Here is an 18,498-nt window from a genome sequence, read left to right on the forward strand (position 1 = left end):
GTTCATTAAAAAGATAAGATAATTACGTCCTACGCGTATCCATGTGTTCATTTAGTTGTGCATGTTAATTAAAGATTTAAACTCTGCTCAGTCATTGAGTTTTCTTTCTTATTCAGGCCACACTTTCTGTTCTCTGATGTCACTCGGGAAGAAGGAGCACTTGAACGTATATGTCCTAGTTTGTAGAATAGACATATCATTATTTATGTGTCTTTCTGAAAATGTTATTATGTTTTGATTTTGTAATAGGAAGTCATAGTTTAGTGTTGCTTTTCTTTATACAAAGTGAGAGGGAAATGAAATAATGCCACATTGTCAGAAGTTTGTATCTGGAAAACGCCACTGCATTTATTATTCGAGTCAAAACTATTCAAAAAAAAAAAAGAAAATTTATGGAACTCTACCTTTAACCTTTTACTGAGTAAAAAGATATGTCTTTGCTGTTGATATTTAAAAATAGTACCACACTTGTGGGGGCTGGAGGAATCTGTCGCAGGTTCATTCATAAAACATTCTTGTAAAGTCAACGAGTTTTTTTATAGCGGACTAGCACGGACTTACGGTAGCCGGGCCGGTACTTGTTGATAGCTGTAGCGAGGTCTGGCACCACTTTCTCTCCATGTTCGCATGCCATTGGTCTAGCCCTTGGAGGAGAGAGCAGTATTTAAGGTGATCGAGGTCTCGAGTCTCACGCAGTCTCTCTCCGCTCTTACCTTTTATAAAACAAACAAATTCAATCAAGAATGAAATCTTGGACAAATGTGAGTTAGCTAGCAATTCTCTCCATATAATGCAGGAGATCTTCAAGTGCTACAAATTTCACTTAGAGAATACGTTTCTCTTTAAGTTAACCATGGAATATTTCTTAAATGTGGCTTTAAAAATTAACAAATAATTTACACGTCAAATTAAATACACAGTGCTATCTTTCAAAGATGGACTTATACTTATGAAAAATAAAAATGAAAAAATTTTCTCGTCCTTGCTTGCAAAATTTATAATATATATATTTAAATATTTGCGTTAGTTGGCCTGTCTTGAATGTGGCTCTTGTGTATTTAAAGAGACTAGTTCATGCCTTTATTGTATTATCTCTGAGTGACTTCAAATGTTAGTTTGATGCGTTCTAAGACGTTTTGTACAGTGTCATAATGTGTGTACGTGCTTACGTTTAAAAAAGAAACGCAATTAGACAATGATTTATTTAATTACCAAAATCTCTTTTTAATGTCGTTTCATATTTGTATGTTATAGGAAGTCAGTTAATATTTGATGACATCTTTAAGGGATGCAACTACATTATTTCATATTATTTTAAAGAGATCAGTAACACCATGCAGTGTTAAGATTCAAATAGTAAATGACATCATTTAAACCACAGACCTATATATATGATATAATGTATATAGGTCTGTGATTTCAACTTGATGTCATGAGACCACGTAATGTTTACTTCCCTTCTAAGACTCAATATTTTTTTTTATTCTGCAGAAATAGAAGCGACCAATGGAAAACGTGTAATCTCAACGAGCTAACCAATCAAAAACGTTAATAGTTGTTCATTCATAAACTTCGCCTACTTGAAGCAGCTATTCAATTCTCTTACTCACCCGAGGAAGCCGGAATTTGAAAACAATTCAACCGCGAGCAAGCAATTAACACATTTCTAGGAGTGTCTGCGAATCTTCTCCATCTTGAAGTGGTTTCGTTTATTTCTAAAGTGGTTTGTTTCTACAAGTGAGCGCCAGTCTGAACTCTTCAAACCCAAAGTCCTAGCAGACGTCAAGCGAAACGTAATTGTGACTGAAGACTTTCTGGTGAACAAAAAAATGATTTTGGCTATATTTCTACTCGTGGTTTTAACAAGCGACTATGTTCAATCAACGGTAAGTTTGGAAGTGTTTTAGTTTTTTTATTTCATTTCTGATTCTATAGCCAACCAATTAGAATCAGTGTAGGGAGTTTTAATGTATCTGAGAGAGAGAGAGAGAGAGAGAGAGAGAGAGAGAGAGAGAGAGAGAGAGAAATACTACACACATTGTGGAGTTCGTTGATTTAGAATGATGTTATGTGATGTATTTAACCTAATCCTAGTTTATGACTCTTATTGTTCCATGTTCATTGTAGGCTGTGTGTCGTAGGCATGTTTAGGTAAATGTGTTTCAGGCAAGTGCTTTTTACAAAGCTTATATCAACTCTGTCTGTCTTGTAAAAAGTTTCAACATGTTTTTTTCTCCTATTTCTCATTCTCGGATCAAGTTGAAACTTAATTCAATTATTCATTTAACCTGACGAGACATGAATCAATCAAAATAATTAACCAATTTGTGAATTAATTATTAGTGATTAATTATTTTCTTTGCTATCAAAATAAGGGGGAAAATGCTACTTAATGAGAGATGTGGATATATGGATTTGATCACCTTATTACGTTAGCCACGAGTTCGAATTCAGGCCGTCCCCCCTTTTTTTATGCTTTTAAAAACCAAATATGGTAAAATCCACCCAGATATTCCTTTCTTTCTTTTTTCCCATTTTCCCAACTGGTTCTAGTGATAGGATCATAGCGTAATGAGAAAGCGAAAAGCATTAAATAGCGCTAAACAAAAACAAATGGTAAAAATATTATTAATTGCAGATTTATTGTTGATCTAGATCAAACAAACTTAATTATTTAATTGATCCAAACTAATTGAAACCATTAAAATTCGTCCCTAGTCGAGTGTCATATCAGGGCCACGTCCCTAGTCGAGTGTCACATCAGGGCCACGTCCCTAGTCGAGTGTCACATCAGGGCCACGTCCCTAGTCGAGTGTCACATCAGGGCCACGTCCCTAGTCGAGTGTCACATCGGGCCACGTCCCTAGTCGAGTGTCATATCAGGGCCACCAATGACGGGGACAAAAGATTAGCATTATCGCGGGGCCCCCTAAGGAGCGGGGCCTAGGGCGGTTTCATCATTTGCCACCCTTTAAGGCCGCCTCTGCTTGGAGAGGCCAAATGGTCGACCTTTTTCTAAGGAGACCCAAATTGGTCTTTCAGCATTACAATAATGAAACAAATGCAGTTCAAAAAATGTTATTGAAAAAAAAAATACATTATTTGCTTATTAACTATTAAGATATAGAAAAGTCATCCACGAACCAACTTTGAAGTCACGTCTCATTCTTAATACGGTCTAGAATAGTAGACGCGTAATTTGGAACAAACTGAATATTCTTTTGAATGTCCAGGAATGAAGAGTTTTAAACCAAGTTTCTATTGTATAGAGAGGAACTGAAGGCGTCGCCGGGGGGAACGAATGGCACCAGGGGACGCAATTCTAGGGGCAGTGCTTTGGACAAAGTGGACACAAGTTTATGTTGTGACCCTTCCTTACAAAATCACCAGTAGCTAGATTACACCAACATGTTTCTGAACTATTTGTAACTTTTTTGTTTTTATTGGTTGGAAAAACGTTGGCAGAAATTTTAAATCGTTATACATTACATCATATCATCTGCAAAATGTGAAACAGTTCTTTCCACTAGATCTATGTTTATCTCCTTGTTCTTTCCACTAGATCTATGTTTATCTCCTTGTTCTTTCCACTAGATCTGTGTTTATCTCCTTGTTCTTTCCACTAGATCTATGTTTATCTCCTTGTTCAGTCCACTAGATCTATGTTTATCTCCTTGTTCTTTCCACTAGATCTATATTTATGTCCTTGGAATTGAACATTACTTTGATGTAAGTGGCCATTATCTTTAATGTTTTTTCCTATGTAGTCCAAGTTCAGTAGTTTCGTGCGATGGTGTTAGTCAGAAGTCTGAAGCATTTAAAGACATTGGCAGCAGGACTTAGCTGTAAAATTCAACAATTGACAGGGACATAGAGAAATCGCGTGGAGAGATGTCTCTCAGATATCTCACAGAGTCTAGCAAAACGGAATTCGATATTTCGTGAAGATGGGACTCCAGTGATTCGAGGGAATTCCCTTGAGTTGTTGGCAGTGCAACAATGCACAAAAAAAGCAGCAATGTCCATCTTTGTATCAGCCTAGAGTTTATACAAGTTTTAACATACCAAGACAAGGAAATACTTGTATTGCAAGCTACATAAAAGGGGAGCGATGGCAGAATGGTTAAGCGCTTGGCTTCCGCACCTATAGGTCCTGGGTTCGAATCTCGTTGAAGACTGGGGTTTAGAATTTAGGGATTTTTTAGGGCGCCCCTGATTCCACCCAACTCTAATGGGTACCTGACTTTAGTTGGGGAATGTAAAGGCGGTTGGTCGGTGTGCTGGCCACAAGACACCCTACTCGTTAACCGTTGGCCAAAAAAACAGATGACCTGCTCTATAGACCGCATGGTCTGAAAGGAGAACTTTACTTTTTTTTTTTAAAGCTACATAAAGACAACTAGTCTTTCTGGTATCTTATATATGGACTCACCTGACAGATACATATAGACAAATGTCCAAAGTGATAAGATTTGTTCAAATGACCAATGGTAATATTGAGGCCAAAGAAATGTTCTTTTATAATATTTCTTATAAATGGAAAACTGTATCTGAAATCTTTACAAGTTTGGGATGTTCTTGACTTAGTTCTCTACTTTTCACGTCCAAAGAGCTCCACCAAACGACATACACGAATTTCTCATCTCGCAATTGTCTCTCTTGACAACGAAAGCGTACAAAATAGTGACGCTATCACGTTTGCTCATTTAAAGGCCAGAAAAACATTTTGATTTGAAACACGTGGTTTTAGTTCATGTGGGCTTCCAAATGTTAGGTTTAAAAACATTTTTTTTTTACCAGAAGTAAGTTATAAGGACTCGCATTGTTTCTTAGTTGTCGTTACATTGAAATACAGTAGTTTAATCAGTTCTATGAGCAGCTCTTTGAAGTCTAATAAAGAAAACATGTTTTGTTAATATATATTCTATTAGTTGGGTCTCATTCTGTGGTATTTTTAAAAATAGAATCTACATCTATTGTTATAGACTTTACTGGGAATTTGACGAGATTATAATTAGACTATTTTAGACGGACATAAGAATTATGGGAATTAACTAAATAAGGGATTATGGGATAGATTTTAACGATTCACTCCTCTTAGTTAGTGGCGAGACCTTCTTTTGTAGTGCCCCTTTCATATTGAAATAAAGTTGTGTATTAAGATTCATAACTTTTTCTTAAGTATATTCTACAAGTTGTTATATGTTGTTGGTTGAACGAACTCCATCTAGACTTAAATCTACATCTCAGACATCTGTAATCTGGTCTACTAAACAACCCACAACACTATGTATAGGTACATACCAATATATCTGTTTTGTACCCAATTAATGAATGCAGATATTGAGGTTTAACTCAACAAAATAAAGAAAAAAAAAACAACTGAAAGTTAAGTTTAGGTAAGGGCTATTTGGAGATAATATTTCTGTGCCACACCAGGAATGGGAGTGGCCATCATTTTGGTTTTATGTAAAGAAATTCAGTTTTAGCGTCCCTACTCACAGCTACACGCATCCGCGATTCCCCCCCCCCCCAAAAAAAAAAAAAAAAAAAGATATGTTGATAACTGAAATATCGGTCAGGGGAGATTTACTAAATTAATGGATCCCAGTCACTATTAATTGGGGAGGGGGTAATACCCCCCTCTCATGTCTACGATCATGGAATAAGGTTGCTATAGTTTTGCTTTAGTTTGTATAAGGCTTGAATTCTCGTGTATTTATTTGACTAATTGATCCCAGCTATTGAGTCAGTCATTGTATGCTATATTAATCTCAGCGACTGATAGTAAGCGAGTCAGTCAATGTATGCTATATTAATCTCAGCCACTGATAGTAAGCGAGTCAGTCAATGAATGCTATATTGATTTTAAAAAAAAACGATTTCGATAAAAACTTGGAAAAAAAATGGATCGAAAGGTATAAACCTTAACACTGATGACAATATATAAAGTTATTCACATTACTGTACGCAGATGGTACCCGAATCAGAATATTTATGATAACTAAGGTAAAGAAAACTATTAATTTTAAATGAGGATAATACTAAAATTATGAACATTTGAATTTAGTAATACAAGGCTAAATCTAAAATAGTCTCTAATTTAAAGTATCTTTATTTCTTCCAATGGTTAATTTTTAGAATGCACAAAATATCGCAAAATAAAAGGTTTAAATGCTATGAATTATCTACTTTGGAAAGGTCATGCACTAAGTCTACCAAGAGATAGTCAAATTGAATGATTTCACCAAACAGTAGGCTGCTGTTGCCTGCCTCTCTTTACTTCATGCTGATTATGGGGGAATGGAAATATGAGATATGCTTGAGTATATACGGCTAATTGTTTTGTTTTAAAGATGACCTTCAGCAACATTTCAAAAACACCATGCTTTGGTTTCTACTTTTTACGTGTAAAGAGCTCCACCAAACGACATACACGAATTTCAGATTTCTCAAAATTCAAAAACACTTAATTATATTGTCCTAGGCGGAACCGGCCAATTAACTATGGAGGCAGTAACACTGAAAATTATGTTGTTTTGTTTTTAAAATACAATATACATAGGTAAATATAACAGTATCTCTAAAATATGTGATAGTATTTTGATTAAAGAACACCAGTTCTTACAATGTAAATGGTTATCACACGTTAAAGTAAACATTTCTAAAATATGTGATAGTATTTTGATTAAAGAACACCAGTTCTTACAATGTAAATGGTTATCACACGTTAAAGTAAACATTTCTAAAATATGTGATAGTATTTTGATTAAAGAACACCAGTTCTTACAATGTAAATGGTTATCACACGTTAAAGTAAACATTTCTAGATAGTGATTGCCGGCAGCATTCTAAATCAAACTGTTCAACAAATTCTAGCAGCAATGCAAAAAAAAAAATGTAAAAAAGGGAGGCTATACTCTTTTATTAAAAGAAACTTGCTTGGGAAGATTGCCTACCCTTTTTAAATAATCTAACTTTAAATAGATGCTTCTAAAAATTAAAAGTAGTAACAACAACCTCTCATTAGAATTAGGCCGACGCAGTTGAACTAATTACATGGATTGAACATTTTGTAAAAACTAAAACAGGCGATGACTTCCATTTCCTGTTGGTCTGCTAGCGTTTTGAGTTCCATAGAACAACAGGAAGAAAAAGCTATCGAACATTATTCCAGGCCCAACGTTTAAAAAATTAGCTGAACACATACACTGCAGAATTACTTTAAAACTTTGCTATTTTTATTAAGCTTGTAAAAAGTTACTTTAATTATAGGATTTCGATTTGAACATTCTCTATTGCTGTGTAAATGGCCTGGTGTAAATAAGTATACCATATAATCATTTAAATTTAGGTGTGGTATGTTGATCTAATAGTTGCGGTTGTGTGGCATATTGATCTAATAGTTGCGGTTGTGTGGTATGTTGATCTAATAGTTGCGGTTGTGTGGTGAAATAATAATATTGTGTGAGCTTGCGCTCCCAGAGCTATATCTTTATATATTTTATTTTTATAGGCTAGTGCCAAACTTATTTCTACTTCCGCTTTTTGTGTATAAAAAGTGATGCCACGCTGTTTTAAAACAGTTCAGTGTACAGTTGACCAGTGGTCAGTACCATATCTGTCTGTGTGACAGCTGAAGATATTTGTGGTCTGTCATCTAATTATATTTTTATTCCTGTACCTGGGACGGCCTGTAAGTGTAGAAATATTTTATATTTTTTACTAGATCTATGTGTAAAGTAGTTATTTTATTTTCTACTTGGACTATTTGTCATAATAGTTGGCAACATGCTGTACGGAAGATGGCGGCGTCCATCAGTCCTAATAGAATATAGATCTAATATACTTTTGCATTAATGTATTGCAGGCTATTATTACTGCTGTGTAACTGCTGTGTAACTGCTGTTTTACACTGCTGTGTAACTGCTGTGTTACTGCTTTTAACTACTGCTTTTAACTGCTGCTGTTGAATATTGCTGCTTATAATTGCTGTTGTCACTGTTGTAGATCTATTCTAATTCTAGGGAATCTAGTTTTATTTTGTTTCTGTAGTGTTGCCTTATTAGTGGCTTAGTTATATTTATAGTCTGTTTCTCAGTTCTGTTCTTAGTGAATAGTAATGTACTGAGCCTAAGGATAAGATATTCTTGTTTTAGTGTTAGTGTTATGAGTGTGATAGTAGAATATTGTAGATCTAGACTCTAGACTAGTTTATTGTAGTGATTTAGTTAGTTGGATAGTATATACTGTAGTTCATTAGTTGGTTTGATCAGTTTGTGTTAGATAGTTGGTCTGTTTAGTTAGTTTGTTGGTGTTTGTAGTAGCGTAGATTCAGAGGGTTTAAGTTAGTAGCTGAGTTCAGTTGTAGTGTTTAGTGTATATATTATATTTTATTATTTTATTTGATTCCATGTAAATAAAGTTTCATTTTGTTTATTTATCCTAAACTAAAGTTTGTTATCTTGTTTCTATACAGTTTAGTTTAGTATGTCTGGTTACTTAGGTGACTCTAGCCCCTTGGTCGTAGACTGAGGTGTCACAGATGAGCCCACCCAGTAGCGCTAACATCTGCCTACTGTTAGGTAAATTTTAATGTTGAGCAGAAGAGAATAGGCCCTCCCACTCGCGCCTGCCTGACCTGCTCACAATTGTTATGTGAAAAACGAATTAACATTCATTCTCTGGCAATGCCAGGAGTGGGGGGGGGGGGGGGGCTTCGTTAGAGAGAAACAAAATTCATTGTAGTCCTTTTATCAGTGTTTACTGAGAAATTTTCTGGTGATGTGGCAGGTCTGCAGCAGTACCTCCTCTGACCTGCAACGAGAATCTTCTCAGGGATGTTAAAGGCCTTCTGTGAGGTATCTGTTAGGTCAATTGTCATTATCCTTCAGTTGCTATAACAACATTGTTGTTATTGTTGTTTTAGACAACTTCCATAACCGCTTAATCTCCGAGCTAAGGTTACTATATTGTCTTTATTTTTCTATTATTGATATTATTATTATTATTATTATTATTAATATTAATATTAATATTATTTTAGTTTTACTCTGTGTTAACATTGTATAAGGAGAGTAAGAACTGTGGATGATAGAAAGTGAAATTGAGTAGGATGAAGGAGAGGAATCAAGTTATATATATATATATATATATATATATATATATATATATATATATAGAGAGAGAGAGAGAGAGAGAGAGAGAAAGAGAAGGTTTAGATAGAGAGAATAAGAGAACTGGAGAGAAAGAGTGGTAATGTGCGAATCGCTCTGTTTGTATATTCCAGTTTGTTTTATTTGTATATTTGTTTGCATTTGTAGCGTTGCCTTTGTAACACTTGTGTTTGTAGAGCCAAATAGAAGTCTTCAAGCACTGTTAACAATTGTGAATCACTTTAACTGAAAAAGGGGGGGGGGGTAAATCCCCACCCGCCTGGCTACATTTTGCCCTCTGTCCAAATGACAAAGATACTGAGATGTATAAAGTAGACTACTTTGTATCCTGTCTAATAATTCCTATGTTAGGTAAACAGATCAATAAATTAAATTTGTGTTGACTTCGACGCGTGTCGATGGTACTTATATGTCCTGTGTACTTTATCTTGACTTTGACGCGAGTCAATGGTACTTATATGTCCTGTGTACTTTATCTTGACTTTGACGCGTGTCGATGGTACTGATATGTCCTGTGTACTTTATCTTGACTTTGACGCGTGTCAATGGTACTTATATGTCCTGTGTACTTTATCTTGACTTTGACGCGAGTCAATGGTACTTATATGTCCTGTGTACTTTGTTGTGACTTTGACGCGTGTCGATGGTACTGATATGTCCTGTGTACTTTATCTTGACTTTGACGCGTGTCAATGGTACTTATATGTCCTGTGTACTTTATCTTGACTTTGACGCGTGTCAATGGTACTTATATGTCCTGTGTACTTTATCTTGACTTTGACGCGTGTCAATGGTACTAGCATGTCCAGTGTACTTTGTTGTGACTTTGACGTGTGTCAATGGTACTTCTATGTCCAGTGTATCTTGTGTCCCCAGACATGCCACACTAACAAAGAGCCATGCCGCTCGGTCTTCACCTATGTTTACTACAACGGCACATCAGAGTCAGCACCTCTGGACTCCTGCTCATGCCAGAGCAGACAGTGTCACACGGCATGGAGAAGACCAAACTACATGATTCGAGTCAGGATGTTCTCTGATGGTAAGTTGGCATCAACCTCCTCGAGCAGTTTTTATTAATATCCCCAAGTATTTAATGAAAAGATTGTTTAATAGATGCGGGACGGAGTGAGTAACCATTGATGGTTCAAAGGGGTTGTAGTTTGGCTATTTTCTCATTCACTGCCTTTGGAAGAAGTCCTTCCCTTTTCGTAAAGTATTTAAAAGGCTTGTGGTTCTCCGTATGGATAATAACAAACACTATTCGATGGAAATGAGAGGAATTTCTGAGAAGCAGTTCCCCCTTCTCCACGTAGATGGTGTATCCAAAGGAACGGCAAGTGCCGATACAGTTTGGGATCAGCGGCATCCCAGACTCTGCCAGGGTGTAGCACTGCTTGCTGCTAGCTGCCTAATGATCGCCGGCTACTGATTTTTCCTCAAAGTTGACTTCCGAAGACCTTTCCATGTTTGGGTATAGCAGTAAATCAGCATATGTTTCAATGTTTTCCTTGTTAATACAAAGGTTCGCAAAAAACAATATTAAAAATCAACATATGATAGATTTATTCCATCTGCTGGTCAATTCGCTCAATCGTGTTGTGTTCGTAGAGCAGTTGTTGACTGTAAAAATTTTTGAATTGTTAAAGAAATATATGATTTCTATAAACTTTAAAAGATTTGTTAATTCACATCTATATATTTCTTTATTGTGTATAAGTTAATTGTCGGAAAATTCTATTTCGCACTAAAAAACCGGACACCTAAAGGGCCCCAAGAGCTTAGGGCCTTTGCAAGTTTAAATCCAGTCCTGTTAATATTTAGTTCAAACAAGATCTAGGAGAAACATAAGCGTTCTTATTGTGTATTTCAGTGTCGTATATGACGGCAAACTTCATGTTTTGTGAGAGACTGTACAGCAACTTGCCAACTTGTCAACAAGGTTCAATCGTAAGTCTAAATGCGTTGTCATTTATTTAATTTGTTATATAGGAAGTTACTTGTAAAAAGATCAAAGACTTTTGATTAGATCTAGATTTAGAAAATATTTAGCGTAACAAGAATGTTTACAAAGGAAATTTTCATCATCCAAACTGTCCAAGCAGACATTTATTCGACTCTCTATTTATTCGACTTTATTGCTACTCCAAGATGGCTGTTTTTTTCCATTTAGGCCTATGTACGTTTTTTTAAATAAAACCACCTCTTTTTTCAACTACCCAATGTTCCATCTTACTATAGTGCTATATCAAGGCATTGTCCTAATCGGTCATTACGAGCACATCATCCTTGCAGCTAAATGTCTTGGAAAGTGATGGCAGCTCTCCCAGCATGATCCCGGCGCTATAATTTTCTACATTCTGAAATGTAGAGATTGGAAACCGTATTTTCGGGCCAGTTCCAAATTTACACAAATATTTTAATGAATGGTGGTCTGCCGCGTTACGAACTACAATGGTTGGAGTGTCAGGTGTCAAAGAACATTTACTTGCTCTTTTTGCAAGATACATTTCTTGAAGAGAGATTTATCTGTATGTATGCTTCTTGGCATGTGAATGAGAAAGAGAGAGAGAGGGGGGGGGGGGGAGAGAGAAAGATCGAGAGAGTGAGAGAGCAAGAGAGAGAGAGAGCTTTTATTATACAATAGTTCTTATATAGGCATGACGCGTAGGACGTAATCATCTTCTTTTTTGAAGTAACGTCTGTATTATATAAGATAAGATAAGATGAGATAAGCCTGGAAAACATTTGAAATCTCTTGCCTCACGTATGCATCTTTTCTTCCCTCACACACAGGGCTTGGTGATGAAGGGCACTTTTTACCCAGAACAGCTTCACTCCATTGCTTGCAAGTGTCCAGACAGCAGCACGCCATTGTTCTACAAGAGAAGTTACCATGGTGATGACCACATGCAATATTTTGAGTACATCTGTGATAGTCACAAGGTAATAGTAGCCAGGAGTTACTGACCAACAACAAATATACATTCCGCCCCACCCCTCTTCTTGTAAAACGTAATTAGGAAATATTGAAAAACAATGAATTGTATCAAATATTGTCTTTCTGGGAGCTACTACCTACCTACCTACCTACCTATACTGTATTTAACCACCTTCAACAACAAAAAGGTAGCCTATCCCTTCCAGAAATTGCAATGTAAAAGGGGGGAGCTGAGATGTACTGCTCATCTGTAAACAATTAGAGCTGATTGGACTCAAGAGTTGTTCTAAAATAGTTCAAAATCCCAGTCTTCATCGGATTTGTACTTATCTTCTTATCTTATCTTATATAATACAGACGTTACTTCAAAAAAGAAGATGATTACGTCCTACGCGTCATGCATTTAGTCATGCATATGAACCAATGACTAATACTTGTTTAGGTAACCATTAGGTCACCTTTTTTTAGTCGATCTTAATGTTTTAACATATGTTTTTGATTACAATAACATTGAATATAGGCAAACATATAGATCTCTTTTCTGCGTATTTTATTTGTACAAATAAAGTCAAAGTTCAACATTAAACACACAAAAAGTCTTAGAAAGCTTATTTTTAATTTCACAATTCGCTAAAACATAATTCGTTTCTTTGTTCAGGCATTTTGTACAGGTGTGGATTCCCAGTGCGTATCGACATCTAATGGAGAGAACAGATACCACTGTGAATGCCCGTCAGATCTTACATGCAAAGTAGATCCTGATCGCATAGGTCGGTGCCAATGAATTTCCTAAAAGGCGAACTAACTAGAGACAGACATCATTTTTCTTCATTGTTTCGCTTTTTTTTTCTCATTATCTATATTTTTATTTATTTGATTGTCATGGGAATACCTAAGAATTAGTGTTTATTTTGTATATATAGATTGTTTAATAGTTCAATATTTGTGTATTATTTGCCATAATTATTCAAAAAAAAATAAATTTATTACCCCAATTTTATGTTTACATTTATTGATTCCTGACAATTTATAATTAATTATTTTACAATGAAATATGACCTCTCTCTCTGTCTCTCTCTCTCTGTCTTTCTCTCTGTCTCTGTCTCTCTGTCTTGGTCTCTCTCCACATGCAAGTGCCAAGCAGGTCATTTCTAGGGAAATTGGATTTCCATAGCAGTCTTCGAAGTATCCGATTTACAAACTACACAAGTTTGATGATGTCAAAGAAGATAATAATTTGTGTGCATTTGTTAGCTTTGCACAAAGTAATTTTTATTATTAAGTTGGCAACAGCTATCTTTCAATATGGCGTCCTTGACATTATTTGTATCTATTAATTGCACAATTTTATTAAACTTTTTTTTTTTACGCTTTTTTTAGAGGCCCCCGAAAGGGGAAAAGACGCTATTAGTTTTGTGCGAAATGTCTGTCCGTCCGTCCGTCCTTCCCGTTTAGAGCTCGTAAACTAGAAAAGATATTGAAAATCGGACATCACAATATTTTAGACCATTCAAAGTTCTGATGCAACGGCTACTTTTTTTTTCTGAAAGCAAAAAAATCTAATTTTTAAAATCAGTTATGCAATCAGTTTTTTAAAGACAATAGTTGGATACCTGACAATAGTTGAGGAAAAGTAAAGGCGGTTGGTCGTTGTGCTGGCTACATGACACCCTCGTTAACCGTAGGCCACAAAAACAGATGAACTTTACATCATCTGCCCAATAGACAACAAGGTCTGAAAGGGGAACTAGTTAGGCCAGGTTCACATCTAACTTTATATTCACTTTCACCTCTCCTTTGATCTGCGGGACCGTTGGGGCACTACACAAGATCTGTTAACCTTCTATCTCCATTCTTATCTCTCATTTGTCTTTGATATAATTTCATTCGGATGTTCTTTCTGAAAATATTGAAGCCTTATTGGGTGGACCACTTCGGGGGCCGATTTTGAGTTTGTGTTTCCACACAAACTGTCTTTTGTAACCTTGTTTTTTTTTTTTTTTTTTTTGGGGGGGGGGGGGGTTCCAGTAGAGCTACATCACCCTCACATTCAGTGGCGTAGCTAGGGTGGGGGGAGAATTTGAAAATCCCCCCCCAGGCCCCCACTTGAGAGGGAACCCCAAACTAGTGTTTTTTTTACATTAAAAAATTAATATTACGCAAAATGCGTTAAGACCCCAGGGCCCCCAAACGCCCCTGCTCACATTTCTTCTTATCGCTTTCCTTTTGTATAAAGCTTATATCAACTCACTTTGTCTGTCTGTCTGGTAAAAAGTTTGCACACATTATTTCTCCGTCACCCAATATCAGATCAAGCTGAAATTTCGCACAACTATTTCCTTTACCTGACAATACAAGAATAAATTTAAAAAAACAAGCAAATTGTAATTGACTGAAGTGGTGGTATAAGCTGAATTAGTCCCCTTTAAATGGCGTCGAATTTTTCTTAGTGAACACAAACCTGAAAAATAGGTCGAGACTCTAGAAACAATAGATAACTATACAATCTTCCGTGTTCATAAGCTCTTAACTAGCAGAGTGGTTACCGTGTTGGCTTGAGAAGCCTTAGAAGGCTTGAGCCATGAATTCAAAATCAGGTTATTCCCCCTTTTCTTTTCTATTTTATTTTTATAACTACTTTTTTATTGTTAGTCTAGATCTATTTCAAATTTAATTACATGGCTGATCCAAACTAATTGATGCAAGTAGGCCTACGCTTAATATAGGCTTTATCTGTGTGTGTGTGTGTGTTTAAAGTATTTTTTTTCTCTTAATGTATTTTTTCTCTTACTGTATTTATTTCTTAAAGCAGTTAACTGTGTGTAACGTATGTATAAACATTTCTAACGGATAGCATTCTCAAAATGTAAAAAAGAAGTGTTGACATATTGCAGGGTTTTTTTTTAAAGCTAATTCTCACAATCCGCTTAAATTGTGAACTTCTTAGCATTGAAAAATCTAATTTCAAACTCTTTCGTTTCTAGCACAAAGTTGGCTAATTTGTATCAGCCTAATTTAGTTGGCAACAGGGATCCTTCATTTTTTTGTTTTGTTTATTTGCACATTTATAAAACGTGCTGGATTATTTGTTTGCGTTCTTGTATCATGTGGGTGGGGGGAGGGGAGGGGGAGAGAGAGCTTCCTAGCATTTTTGCTTACCGTTAAATTTTTTTTTTATATTTCTTTTTTTCATTTTTTTTTTTTTATTTTAATAAATTTGATTGTTTTTCTTAATTTTTATTCTTTATTTTTACTCATTTTTAAAATTGTGTTGTACCATCGTACATATTTTTAAAAATTCTTTTATCCTAAACGTTGATACCAAAAAAAGAAAAATCATTCTGCGCTTCAGATGTTAATTCTCCTGGAGACAGCGACGCAGTATTTCATACCCTAGAAAAGAGAGAAGGTCGCGAGTGAAAACAAAAAGTTTAACTAGAAGTAGAAACTGAAGTATGAGAGACGTTGAGGCCAGGGGCGGACTGGCGATATGGGCCACATAAGTAGAAACTGAAGTATGAGAGACGTTGAGGCCAGGGGCGGACTGGCGATATGGGCCACATAAGTAGAAACTGAAGTATGAGAGACGTTGAGGCCAGGGGCGGACTGGCAATATGGGCCACATAAGTAGAAACTGAAGTATGAGAGACGTTGAGGCCAGGGGCGGACTGGCAATATGGGCCACATAAGTAGAAACTGAAGTATGAGAGACGTTGAGGCCAGGGGCGGACTGGCAATATGGGCCACATAAGTAGAAACTGAAGTATGAGAGACGTTGAGGCCATGGGCGGACTGGCAATATGGGCCACATAAGTAGAAACTGAAGTATGAGAGACGTTGAGGCCAGGGGCGGACTGGCAATATGGGCCACATAAGTAGAAACTGAAGTATGAGAGACGTTGAGGCCAGGGGCGGACTGGCAATATGGGCCACATAAGTAGAAACTGAAGTATGAGAGACGTTGAGGCCAGGGGCGGACTGGCAATATGGGCCACATAAGTAGAAACTGAAGTATGAGAGACGTTGAGGCCAGGGGCGGACTGGCAATATGGGCCACATAAGTAGAAACTGAAGTATGAGAGACGTTGAGGCCAGGGGCGGACTGGCGATATGGGCCACATAAGTAGAAACTGAAGTATGAGAGACGTTGAGGCCAGGGGCGGACTGGCGATATGGGCCACCGAAATGTCCGCATCGATGCCACAATGGCATAGGCCGATATAAAATTGTTAAAGATCTTATAATATTCTCTTATTAAAAGGCCCTCTGAGCGTCGTGTTTAAAAACAAATCTTTCACAGACTCTACAAAGTAATACCATATTAATTTAAACATTTTCTGAAATAATGTAATGTAATTGCCTTTATTCAAAGACAGTGCTACAAGTAGGCTTCATCCTTTTATGGCCTACATAATTAGCTATTAAAAAGCCACATAAGGCCTATATTTCTTATATAGTTATAGAGTTCACTGAATGCATGCATATCGATACATTATTAAACTTAACATAATGATTTTGATGATGAAATGGATGCCCATCATATGATATAGAAACAGAAACAGATGACCTTTACATCATCTGAAAGTGGAACTTTACTACTTTTTTTTTACATATGATATAGAATTTGTGGGCCTGATTGTATAGAAATGTCCGGGCCAATTTTGACATCCAGTCCGCCCCCTGGTTGAGGCAGATCGCTTGTAGCCTAATCACCCACGCAACCAGCAAGACGTTGTTCAAACAAAAGACGTCATCAGAACAACTTGTTATGTAGCACCAGGACGTTTCCTTGTCAACTTGTTATGTAGCACCAGGACGTTTCCTTGTCAACTTGTTATGTAGCACCAGGACGTTCCCTTGTCAACTTGTTATGTAGCACCAGGACGTTTCCTTGTCAACTTGTTATGTAGCACCAGGACGTTTCCTTGTCAACTTGTTATGTAGCACCAGGACGTTTCCTTGTCAACTTGTTATGTAGCACCAGGACGTTCCCTTGTCAACTTGTTATGTAGCACCAGGACGTTCCCTTGTCAACTTGTTATGTAGCACCAGGACGTTCCCTTGTCAACTTGTTATGTAGCACCAGGACGTTCCCTTGTCAACTTGCTATGTAGCACCAGGACGTTCCCTTGTCAACTTGTTATGTAGCACCAGGACGTTCCCTTGTCAACTTGTTATGTAGCACCAGGACGTTTCCTTGTCAACTTGTTATGTAGCACCAGGACGTTTCCTTGTCAACTTGTTATGTAGCACCAGAACGTTCCCTTGTCAACTTGTTATGTAGCACCAGAACGTTCCCTTGTCAACTTGTTGTGTAGCACCAGGACGTTCCCTTGTCAACTTGTTATGTCGCACCAGGACGTTCCCTTGTCAACTTGTTATGTAGCAGCAGGACGTTCCCTTGTCAACTTGCTATGTAGCACCAGGACGTTCCCTTGTCAACTTGTTATGTAGCAGCAGGACGTTCCCTTGTCAACTTGTTATGTAGCAGCAGGACGTTCCCTTGTCAACTAGTTATGTAGCACCAGGACGTTCACTTGTCAACTTGTTATGTAGCACCAGGATGTTCACTTGTCAACTTGTTATGTAGCACCAGGACGTTCCCTTGTCAACTTGTTATGTAGCAGCAGGACGTTCCCTTGTCAACTTGTTATGTAGCACCAGGACGTTCACTTGTCAACTTGTTATGTAGCACCAGGACGTTCCCTTGTCAACTTGTTGTGTAGCACCAGGACGTTCCCTTGTCAACTTGTTATGTCGCACCAGGACGTTCCCTTGTCAACTTGTTATGTAGCACCAGGACGTTCACTTGTCAACTAGTTATGTAGCACCAGGACGTTCCCTTGTCAACTTGTTATGTAGCACCAGGACGTTCCCTTGTCAACTTGTTATGTAGCACCAGGACGTTCCCTTGTCAACTTGTTATGTAGCACCAGGACGTTCCCTTGTCAACTTGTTATGTAGCACTAGGACGTTCCCTTGTCAACTTGTTATGTAGCAGCAGGACGTTCACTTGTCAACTTGTTATGTAGCACCAGACTGTTCCCTTGTCAACTTGTTGTGTAGCACCAGGACGTTCCCTTGTCAACTTGTTATGTCGCACCAGGTCGTTCCCTTGTCAACTTGTTATGTAGCACCAGGACGTTCACTTGTCAACTTGTTATGTAGCACCAGGACGTTCCCTTGTTAACTTGTTATGTAGCACCAGGACGTTCCCTTGTCAACTTGTTATGTAGCACTAGGACGTTCCCTTGTCAACTTGTTATGTAGCAGCAGGACGTTCACTTGTCAACTTGTTATGTAGCAGCAGGACGTTCCCTTGTGAACTTGTTATGTAGCACCAGGACGTTCACTTGTCAACTTGTTATGTAGCACTCTGCG

At 37.2% G+C, this 18,498-nt stretch overlaps 1 protein-coding gene across 2 annotated transcripts; it reads left to right on the plus strand.

Moving 5' to 3' along the window:
- The first annotated feature begins 611 nt into the window (after positions 1-611).
- LOC106074607 (uncharacterized) lies at positions 612-13,112 on the plus strand. 2 transcript variants are annotated; one of them, XM_056042139.1, is made up of 6 exons: positions 612-761; positions 1,492-1,886; positions 10,053-10,218; positions 11,050-11,126; positions 11,973-12,122; positions 12,776-13,112. In XM_056042139.1, exons 2-6 carry the CDS (start codon positions 1,830-1,832, stop codon positions 12,899-12,901), a joined length of 576 nt encoding a protein of 191 aa, XP_055898114.1. In that variant the 5' UTR covers positions 612-761; positions 1,492-1,829; the 3' UTR covers positions 12,902-13,112. The 2 variants fall into 2 exon arrangements, with proteins under 2 accessions (XP_055898114.1, XP_055898115.1); XM_056042140.1 differs by having other exon boundaries at positions 725-871.
- Positions 13,113-18,498: the final 5,386 nt, after the last annotated feature.

Source organism: Biomphalaria glabrata, chromosome 9 (genome assembly GCF_947242115.1).
Source record: "Biomphalaria glabrata chromosome 9, xgBioGlab47.1, whole genome shotgun sequence".
NCBI classification, from domain to species: Eukaryota; Metazoa; Mollusca; class Gastropoda; family Planorbidae; genus Biomphalaria; species Biomphalaria glabrata.